General features: G+C 36.6%; 1 protein-coding gene across 1 annotated transcript in view; it reads left to right on the top strand.

The window, feature by feature from the left end:
- The window catches only part of LOC105818057 (myosin-1-like), a 25,436-nt gene extending 22,408 nt beyond the window's left edge, over positions 1 to 3,028 (top strand). Inside the window, exons 33-37 of the mRNA XM_012653925.1 lie at positions 57 to 182; positions 272 to 442; positions 710 to 814; positions 937 to 1,032; positions 2,876 to 3,028. Of these exons, the coding sequence (XP_012509379.1) occupies positions 57 to 182; positions 272 to 442; positions 710 to 814; positions 937 to 1,032; positions 2,876 to 3,028 (651 nt within the window). The remainder of the gene's footprint in view (positions 1 to 56; positions 183 to 271; positions 443 to 709; positions 815 to 936; positions 1,033 to 2,875) is intronic.
- Positions 3,029 to 11,394: the final 8,366 nt, after the last annotated feature.

Here is an 11,394-nt window from a genome sequence, read left to right as displayed (position 1 = left end):
GCTTTCTAATTTTGTTCTCGTGTACTTAATATTTCTAAATTTCATATTTTAACCAGAACACCAGCCTGATCAACACCAAGAAGAAGCTGGAGACAGACATTTCCCAAATCCAGGGAGAGATGGAGGACATTGTCCAGGAAGCCCGCAATGCAGAAGAGAAGGCCAAGAAGGCCATCACTGATGTGAGTGGAGGGCAACACAGAGCTGGTCAAATTGAATCTTGACAGGCTCTCTCAGTTCTCTTAACTGATTCTGTTTTACTGCTAACTAGGCTGCCATGATGGCCGAGGAGCTGAAGAAGGAGCAGGACACCAGCGCCCACCTGGAGCGGATGAAGAAGAACCTGGAGCAGACGGTGAAGGACCTGCAGCACCGTCTGGACGAGGCTGAGCAGCTGGCGCTGAAGGGCGGGAAGAAGCAGATCCAGAAACTGGAGGCCAGGGTGGGTCTCCTAATCAGCATGTCTCATCCCAATCCAACATACAGTTCTGAATACCTACTAGTGCTCGATGATGTGGGGCATACAAGATGAAGGAGAGATATTCCCTGCTGCCCAGGAGATTGTAATGGGGGCAATTAGACTAAGGCATCAAAAACAACATATAAAACAGAGTACTTCTTGTGATGTATGTGGCTCATCTGAAAAAGGAGAAATTCATCGAGTACAAGGACTGTAATAAATGTCTGTAAACTGGACATTTTCTTGCAGGTTCGTGAACTTGAAGCAGAAGTTGAAAGTGAACAGAAGCGCAATGTTGAAGCTGTCAAAGGTCTGCGCAAACATGAGAGAAGAGTGAAGGAACTCACTTACCAAGTAAGGAAAATGACCTCACTAGATTTTCGCTCCAGTCTGCATAGGATTGAAAACCATATGTGTAACAAAGGGTGATGATATTTGTACTTTCAAGAAACTCACTCTTTAAAATGTTATTTCAGACTGAGGAAGACCGGAAGAATGTTCTCAGGCTCCAGGACCTGGTGGACAAACTACAATCAAAGGTGAAATCTTACAAGAGACAAGCTGAGGAAGCGGTGAGTTCCGAACTCCTTGAGGTAACTGGGCAGCCTCCAGTTCTCAGACACAACCAGGCCAATTTATTTAGAGGAATGAAAGAGAAGATGAGCAAAATGAGGAGGTATCAAAGGAAAATAAATGACTAAATGAAGGTCTGACAATGAGATGAACCAACTACTGGACAAGCCAGGAGAAAATATTCTAGGGAGAGGGAAGAGCAAATGCAAAACTCTTGAGTAGAAAAGAATGTGGTTCAAGATGAAAAGAAAAAAACAAAGGAAGGAAGCAGCACAGACAGGGCTAGAGAGGCAGTCAGGAAGCAGATCACAGGGGCTTCCAGAGCAGGGTAAGAAGTCTGGGTTTTATTCTAAGTACAGTGGTGTACTGGCAAGCCATGGGAGGGTTTTAATCTGAGTCAGACATGACCTGATCTGTTTTTTTTAAAAAGTATTCTGGCTGCTATGTGGAGAATCGGTTATTTTCAACACAAGTGGGTGCAGGGAGACATGTTAGGAAGCTTTCAACTTGGTCCTGTGGCTTGAATTAGGGCAGTAGTGGAGCAGAGAGAAAGAAGTGGAGGGATTCAAGATGTATTTTGGAGGCAGAAAACTACAAGATATGCTAATAGGTTACACTTGGGAGGTGAAAGAAAGAACATCAAGGGTAATTTATCAGGTTTATGGTTTGAGTAACCAGGTGGATGGTGTAAGACTTACTAAAATGGGGAACTAAGGAAAGAACATATTTGCAGGGCAAGAAGGAAACAGGAATTTTCTTTTGGAGTCACCGAGTGTGAAACACCATTATAAATTCAAGTGAAGATGTCAAGTAAATAGTTAAATGTAAGAGTCTGGAGCTCAAAAGGCCTCAATTATGTTCAAACCAGTAGATTCTTGGCGCTCCACCTTCTCTCGTTTCCCCATCCAGTGATTCATCTGAAATAATAACCAAATAGTATCAATTTCCTAAGTATAGATATACATACCAATGTATCACAAATTAGTTTTTCTGTTCATTGATGGTTTTTATTTTTCCCCAGACCTCTAAGGTCTGAGAGAGAGAGAGAAAGAAGGTGGGTGGGGTAGGGGGAGGTAAGCAAGGGAGAGGGAACAAACACACAGCTGTGCACGCATGCACACATACATTCACACCCACACCTTGGACAAATTGCTTCATCTTTCTCTAGCTCCTACTTTCCTCATCTGTAAGAGGAAGATCTGAGGGTTTTTTTCCAAGCTAAACTATTTAGTGATTCTAAGCTTTATGAATGTTCTAAATTTGAATGCCATATTTTGGAGGGTTCTTAATGAGACTTTTAAGAAAGAATGATTCCTGGAGACTAAACTAGAACTGACCTTCTCAAATCCCCCGCTGTATATTCAAGCATAATCAGACACAGCTCAGGCTATTTTAGGAAACGATAAATTTCTTGTTTAATTTCTAAACTTCGCTAAGTGGCAAAGATTTATACTCGTGTGGCAATAATTTATATTTAAGCCTAATAGTTTGATATAATAGAGATTGCATACTTAAATTTTTTAAAGGTCTGGTTCCATTCTCAGGATTCTGAAAAAAACAAGGCTGGACACTTGGCATACTTAGTAGTAGCTCAAAGGTGTTCAGCTGTTCTAAAAGTTCAGAGACAAATGTCACCTGTCCTTCCTTGTTATCTATGAGTTCAAGAAGCATAAGATGAGCTAATGCAAAAAAAAAAAAAAAATTCAAGAGCATTTCTCTGGGTTTCTTAAAAGATCTACTAGAGTGAATCATTTTTAAGTAAAATGAAATTCAGGACCCATTGACCTAAGAATCTAGAAACTCTGAACTTTTTTTTCCTCATAAATGCATTTTCATTTACAGGAGGAACAATCCAACGTCAACCTCTCCAAGTTCCGCAAGATCCAGCACGAGCTGGAGGAGGCCGAGGAGCGGGCTGACATTGCTGAGTCCCAGGTCAACAAACTGCGGGTGAAGAGCCGGGAGGTTCACACAAAAATCATAAGTGAAGAGTAATTCATCCAAATGCTGAAAAGTGACCAAAGAAATGCACAAAATGTGAAAATCTTTGTCACTCTGTTTTGTACTTATGACTTTTGGAGATAAAAAATTTATCTGCCAAGAACTTGTCTCTTTTTTTTTTTTCTCCATGTCAATTTATCTTTATAAGAAAAGAAAAGACTCCAACATTTTGCTTATATTTTATGGAAAAGTATTTAGTCACCAAGATTAAAATAAGACAGGGAGCAGCTAGGCTGACCCCGGTAACTGCCACCATATATGTCCCTGAGGGAAGTAGGTGAAGCCAAGAGGTACACCATCAGGGTACAGAACACAGAATATTTGGTAAACATCATTTGGCAAAACATCAGCTAGTTTCTGTTAATGAAGTTACTGATTTTCTTCATAAAGTAATAGGAAATCCTTCATCCTAAGACTGAGTAAAAATAAATAAAAGCACTAATTATTGACATAAGAGAAAAAGTAAAAAAATTAGGATTAAATAACAGTCAAAAATATTTAAAATGCAAACTCTTCCCTATAACTACATGAACTATTAAGCTGGGATTAAGATCCCTTGAGAGAGAAACACACTCTCAAGTTTTCTGGTCCTTTTTAAATATAAGAGATTTTTAGCTTTTTGTTACCTACAGATGTTTGGTTGTTTGTTTAATTGTGCGCCCTCCCTGGTTATTACATTAGAATGGTAAGGAAGAACGAATATGTTTCTATTATTTGTTCTATCTTTTTGGAAACTTCTGTATCTTAAGGCTTTCTCCCAGTACTTTTAATGGCAATAGGTCAATTAACATATATTTTTAAGTTCCCTACTGTCATTATTTTATATTTAGACTTCTATATTGAACCTTTCTATAGTGCAATGGCAATTATTATTATCATTATTGTAGCTGGTATTACTACCAGTTCTAAATGTGCTGAGGGTAGCGTGGGCCTTCTATTTAAGTTAATTTTTAGTAGAACGTGAGCAAGTAAAATAGCAAGTATCTTGTCTATTAGATATATAACACAAATCTTGTGAGAATCTATTTAAAAGGAACAATATACAATTAAACATCTTTCGTCTTACCGTCCAGTAGGTTAAATCATCCAGTCACACACCTCTGGGCCCCGGCTCCTGGGGAAGGTTCTCTCTGGACTGTTATTGCGTCCACTTATTTTCTATCAACATTGGAGATACTGATTATTGTAACGCTACATCTTGAGCTAGACGTAAAAATAACTCATAGAAGAGTTTTTAACAGACTTTAATATCTAATTTTCTGCTAAAGTTTACACCCTAAATTCCTAATACTACAATGTCACACTGCCATTTCATTTGATTATTGACTTAATGACAAGAATGGATAAATAAATCCTGGAAAATATGAGATCTCTTATGTCCCTTGGAACATTCACCCCACCGTTGACTTAATTTGAAATCTGCCTCCCCCTGATAAGATGGCTTCCTTGGAAGCCCTCTTAAAAGGTGACCATTATTTTCTCATGCTTTAAGAACTCCTTAGTCCTGAGATAAAAATGATATCCCTCTCAATCCCCATTGCTGTTTATCCTCTTGCAGAAAGCTTTTCCTTCTTCGAGGATTATAGTATTAAGCTATTTCACATATCTATGCTGTCATCTACTGATTTTTTACACATTAAAGATTTTGGCACCTGACTTCTCTTTCTACCCAATTCTTACCACATTCCCATGAGACTTCAATGTTCACATGAATGATTCATCCAATACCTTGACTCCCACCTCCACTACTTTCCCTTCTACTCCACCTCTTAAACAGTCTTACTCTAGAAAATATCACAAAAGTGCCCAACCTCCAAAGTCACTGAATCAAGCATCTCCTTTCTAATTTTCTAGCTTGCTTGTTGGATTATTCCCAACATAACAGTTCTTCAACCCTATTGGCACCTCCAGTATTTGGACTCTTTTACTTCTTCCATATCCATCAGCCACTGTTTTATCTTTATTTCTCTTCCCAATTAAGGAAAAATTTGTAACCTATCTTTATGGCCACTCTCTTGAAAACTCCCTAAACCTCTTTGCCATTCTCTACTCCCTGTCACACTTGAGTGCAAAGACACCAAACATGAATGAATCCAGAAATCTAATTCTCCACATTTTAGAGAAAATGGTGCCACTATAAATTCACGGGGCCCTCAGTGGTGGAGTTATGTAATTAACTTGTTCAATCACTCTCTTTATTTCTATTTCAGATCTTATCTACTTTCCTTAAGCCTCATTTCCCACTTTGGCTCTAGCTAATGATCTCACATCCTGCTTATAAAAGAAAAATAGGTTAGCAAGTTGACAAAATAGAAGGTTTCATGCTCTTATCTCCCCATAGCAACAATAACTTCATAGCCATCCATGGATAAAAGTGCCTTTGTGGGAGCTTTGGGATTCAGATAGGAGACTGTGAAACCTCAGAAAAGTCCAAGACCTAGGAGGGCCATTTTGAGAGGGAAAACCTGTGCTCAGGTGGCAGGCTTGCTGACCATGGTCCCAGCTCCAGAGCCAAAAACATTCCTGACTCCTGTGGACTTGTTTAGCCTAAGTATTGCTACTAGGACCATCTGGGATATGGGAAAAGTCACATCTATTTGTGTGTTGAGAAACAGGTCCACTGCCTGCAGTCCTGGCTGTGGACTCTGAAATAGCTCTGTAACTCAGATTGAGTGCCTCTCAGCTGTGGTCTAAGAGCAGTTTTGCCCCGAGGGACCCATAGGGAGACATACCCATCTGTGCCTCAAGAGATAGGCCTGCAGACCTTGGTCTCTGCTGTGAACCTCAAAGCAACCCTGCCACTCAGTTCTATAATAGTCCCTCTCAACTACTATCCATGGCCAGTTCTTCCTGTCTAGAGATCTACCAGTGACCCAGTATAAGCCTTCCTAGGGACTCAGAGGAAGCCATACCTGTCCATGTATCTATTAACAGGCCCACCATCTACAAACCCTGAAACAGACCAATATCCCAGCACTAGACCTACTGACCAAGGATCCTGAAGGCAATCTATTCCACCCAAGACCAGACAGGATCCGTACCTTCTTAACCCTCTAGTAACATGTCTCCCAACTGAAGACCCTGCTGCAGACCCAGCAGTGCTCACATGATCCAGCTCCATCTCCACTCAATTGCAAACCTAGAGGCAATCCCATAATCCCTGGGATTCAACAGAAGAAGATCTTTGCCTACTGAAATCAGTCTGTAAAGACTGGAAGATGTCTTTGCTCCTTGATGTGTTTGCTCCTTGAAATGCACAGCCACCAATGCAGGGTTATATAGATAACAAAGAATCAGGCAAATGTGACACAACCAAGTGAAACTAATAAAGCTCAATGTCCATGTATGAAGATCAATGAGTTGGAGATCAATGAATGGCATGAAAAAGAATTCAAAATAATCATCTTAAAGAAGCTCAATGAGACGAGAAAACCAGAAATAGACAACAAAAAAAATTAGGAAAATAATGCAGGAACAAAATGAGTTTAATAAAGAAATAGAAACCATAAGAAAAGAATAAGACAGAAATTCTGGAGCTGAAGAAAACAATGGCAGAACTGAAAAATTCAATAGAGTTTCAATAGCAGACCTAATCATACCTAAGAAAGAATTAGTGAACTCAAGATAGTCCATTTGAAATCAGCCAATTATAAAAGCAAAAAAGGAAAAAGAGTGAAAAAAAAGCATAAGAGACTATGGATACCATGAAGCATACAAATATGTGAATTATATATAGAGAAAAGGGGTCAAAAGGCTTATTTAAAGAAATACTAGCTAAAAACCTTCCAAATATTGGGAATGATATGGAAATCCAGATTCATGATGCTCAAAAGATCCCAGGAAAGATTAACCCAAAAAAGAGCACTCTGAGACACACTGTCATCAAACTGTCTAGAGTTAAAACCGGAGACTTTTGAAAGCAGCAAGAGAAAAGCAGCTCATCATATACAAGAGAACCCACATGAGGTTAACAGCAGACTTCTCAACAGAAACCTTGCAAGTCAGGAGGGAGTGAGATGATATATTCAAAGTGCTGAAAAGAAAAAACTATCAAGCAAGAATACTGTACTCAGCAAATCTGTTCTTCAGAAATGAAGCAAAGATAAAGACATTCCCAGACAAACAAGAGCGAAGAGAGTTCATCACTACAGAATTGCTTTATATAAAATGCTAAAGAGAATTCTTTAGGTTGAAATGAAAGGATATTAAGTAACACCCCCATAAAAACATATGCAAATGTAAAACTCACTGGTAAAGTTATTAATAAATATATAGTCAAATTCAGAATACTCTAATGCTGTAATAGTGATATGTAAATTACTTTTAATTCTAGTATAAAATTTAAAATACAAAAGTATTTTAAAACTATAGCTATAATAATTTGTTAATATAAACTAAAAAATATAAATTTCTATATACAACATAAAATATGTAAAGTGTGGCATCAACAGCATAAAATGTGGAGGGGTAGAAATAAAAGTGTAGAGTTTTTGTATGCAATTAAAGTTATCAGCTCAAAATAGAAGATTATAACTATACGATGTTTTATGTAAGCTCCATGGTAACCACAAAGAAAAAAACTGGTAGTAGATGCACAAAAGATAAATATAAAAGAAAAGTATACCACCACAAAAAAATCAACAAATCACAAAGGAAGACAGCAAGAGAGGAGGAAAGAAACAAAGGATTAACAAAACAACCAGAAAACAATTAACCAAATGGCATAAATAAGTCCTTATCTTTTGATAATTACTTTAAATGTAAATGGATTAAATTCTCCAATCAAAAGAAACAGAGTGGCTGCATGGATTTAAAAAACAAGATCCAACAATATGCTATCTACAAGAAGCTCACTTTGGCCTTAAAGACACATATAGGCTGAAAGTAAAGGGATAGAAAAACATATTCCATGCAAATGGTAACCAAAAGAGAGCATGAGTGGCTATATTTACATCAGACAAATTAGACTTTCGGTCAAAATCTGTCACAAGATTCAAAGAAGATCACTATATAATGAGAAAAGAATCAATTCATCAAGAGACTATAACAACTGTAAATATATATGTACCCAATATTAGAGTACCTAAATATGTAAAGCAAATATTAACAAAACTAAAGGAAGAAATAGATAACAATAAATAATAGTAGGAGACTTCAATACCCCACTCTCAACAATGAATAGATTATCCAGACAGAAAATCAAACAGGAAACAGCAGACTTGAACAACAATATAGACCAAGTGGATATAACAGATACATACAGAACATTCCATTCAATGCCAGCAGAAGACATATTCTTCTCAAGTGCACATGAACGTTCTCCAGGATAGATCATATGTTGGGCCACAAAATAAGTCTTAACAAATTTAAGGATATTAAAACCATCTCAAGTATCATTTCTAACCACAATGGTATGAAACTAGAAACCAATAACAGGAGAATTTGGGAAAATTCATAAATATGTGAAAATTAAACAACACACTCCTGAAAAACTAAGAGGTCAAAAAAGAAATCAAATGGGAAATCAAAAATTATCTTGAGACAAATAAAAATAGAAACACAGTGCACCAAAATTTATGGGATGCAGCAAAAGCTATTCTAAGAGGGAAGTTTATAGCAATAAATTCCAATATTAAGAAAGAGAAAAGATTTCAAATAAACTCACCTATTGTCATACCCCAAGGAATTAGAAAAAGAACAAATTAAGATAAAAGTCAGAAGAAAAAAGAAAATGATGAAGATTAGAGCAGAAAAAAATAAAATAGACACTAGAAAGACAATAGAAAAGATGAACAAAACTAAGAGTTGGTTTTTTGAAAAGAAAAAAAATAACAAAGCTTTGGGTAGACTAATCAAGAAAAAACTAGGCCTCAAATACGTAAAATTATAAATGAAAGAGGAGACATTATGATTGAAATACAAAGGATCATAAGAGACTACTATGAACAATTATATGACAATAAATTGGATAACCTAGAAGAAATGGATAAATTCCTAGAAACATAAAATCTATAAAAAGACTGAATCATAAAGAAATGGAAAATCTGAACAGACCAATAACGAGTAAGGAGACTAAATCAGTAGTCAAAAATTCCCAACAAAGAAAAGCCCATGACCAGATGGCTTCCTAAGTGAACTTCTACCAAACACTTAAAGAATTAATGTCAATCCTTCTCAAACTATTCCAGAAATCTGAAGGGAAGGGAACCTTCCAAACTCATTTTTTTGAGATCGACCTTACCCTCATACCAAAGCCAGATAAGAACACTGCAAAAAAAGAAAATCAGAGCTCAATATCCCCGATAAACATACACACAAAAATCCTCAACAAAATCCTAGCAAATTGAATTCAACAGCACATTAAAAGGATCATACTCTATGATCACATAGGATTTATCCTTGTAATTCAAGGATGGTTCAACATATACATATTAATAAATGTGGCATACCACATTAACAGAATGAAAGATTAAATCAAATGATCATCTCAATATATGCATAAACAGCATTTGACAAAATTCAATATTCTTTCATGATAAAAAGTCTCAACAAATTAGGTGCAGAAGGAATCGAAGTGAGTGAAAATGGACCCTTATCTCACACCTTTTATAAAAATCAACTCAAAATGAATTAAAGACTTAAATGTAGGACCTGAGACTGTAAAACTACTGGAAGAAAAACTCTCTGTGACATTGGTCTGGGCAGTGATTTCTTAAATGTGACCCCAAGAACACAGAAAACAAAAGCAAAAATAGACAAATGGGATTGAATCAAACTAAAAAACTTCTGCACAGCAAAGGAAATAGTTAAGAGTGCAAAGCCAATCCACAGATTGGGAGAAAATATTTGTAAATCACACATTGGATAAGGGGCTAATGCCTAAAATACACAAGGAACTCAAACTACTCAGTAGCAATAAAACAAATAAGCCTATTTAAAAACGGGCAAAATCCTGAATAGATACTTCTCAAAAGAAGACATACAGATGGCCAACAGATACATTAAAAAGTGTTAAAAAACTCTAATTGGAGTAATATAAATAAAAACTACAATGAGATATCACCTCATACCTGTTAGGAGGGCAAATATCAAGAAGACAAGAGATAGCAGATATTGGCAAGGGTATGGAGAAAAGTGAACCCTTGTACACTGATGGTGAAATGTAAATTGTTACAGCCATTTTGAAAAACAGTATTGAAGTCCCTCAAAAAAACTTCAAATAAAACAGCGATCCCACTTCTGGGTATATATACAAAGGAGATGAAATCAGTATCTTGAAGAAATATCTGCACCTCCATGTTTACTGTGCAATTATTCACAATAGCCAAGATATGGAAACAATATAAGTGTCCATTAATGGGTCAATGGATTAAAAAAAAAGTGGTATACACACACACACACACACACACACACACACACACACAATGGAACATTACTGAGCCATAAAAAAGAAGATAATCCTGCCATTTACAGCAACATGGATGAACGTGGAAAACATTATGCTGAGTGAAATAAACCAGACACAGAAAGACAAATATCACACGATCTCATCTATATGCGGAATCTAAAAAAGTCAAACTCCTAGAAGCAGAGAGTAAAATGGTAGTTGCCAGGAGCTGAGAGTTGAAGTAAATGGGGCCATGTTGGTCAAAAGGCACACTTTCACCAATAAGATGAATAAGTTTTGGGGATCTAATGTAGAGCATGAGTAGTGATGGATGAGTTAATCTGATTGAGGTAATCATTACACAATGTGTATGTATAGCAAATCATCAAACTGTACATCTTGAATAAATACAATTATTATTTATCAATTAAATATTTTAAAATTTTAAAAAAGAAAAAAATAGATGCCATTAAAAGGGAACAGCCTCACTTTTCTACTGCCAAGCCATCTTCTTCCTTCCAATGAGGAGGTCTCTCCTCCAATTTAAGGTCACCTCCTCTGCTTGGCCCTAAATCTCAAGCCCTCCTTCCTTCTTGGAAAATTTATGTAATTGACTGTCTTTCACTTTCATTTTTATTCCCAATCTCTCCCACTCTACTGGATCCTTTCTGAAACTCTCCCTTGATCCTATTTCTTTTTCCAGCTTTTGTCTCATTTCTCAACTTTCCTTTATAACAAAATTTCTCAAAAGAGTTGTACATACACACTATCTCCATTTCCTTACCTCTCACGTACTCTTCAACTCACTTCAATCTAGTTTTTGCTCCCTTCCCTACACTTAAATGGATCTCACCATCAGTCTCAGTGATTTATTTGTTGCTAAATCAAATGGACACTCCTCAAACCTTAATTAAAATTAATTTGACCTTCCAACTATATATATATATATTTTTTTGAGACAGGGTCTCACTCT

The sequence above is a fragment of the Propithecus coquereli genome, unplaced genomic scaffold, assembly GCF_000956105.1.
Source record: "Propithecus coquereli isolate 6110/MARCELLA unplaced genomic scaffold, Pcoq_1.0 Scaffold435, whole genome shotgun sequence".
NCBI classification, from domain to species: domain Eukaryota; kingdom Metazoa; phylum Chordata; class Mammalia; order Primates; family Indriidae; genus Propithecus; species Propithecus coquereli.
This window is presented reverse-complemented; position numbering and strand designations above follow the sequence as displayed.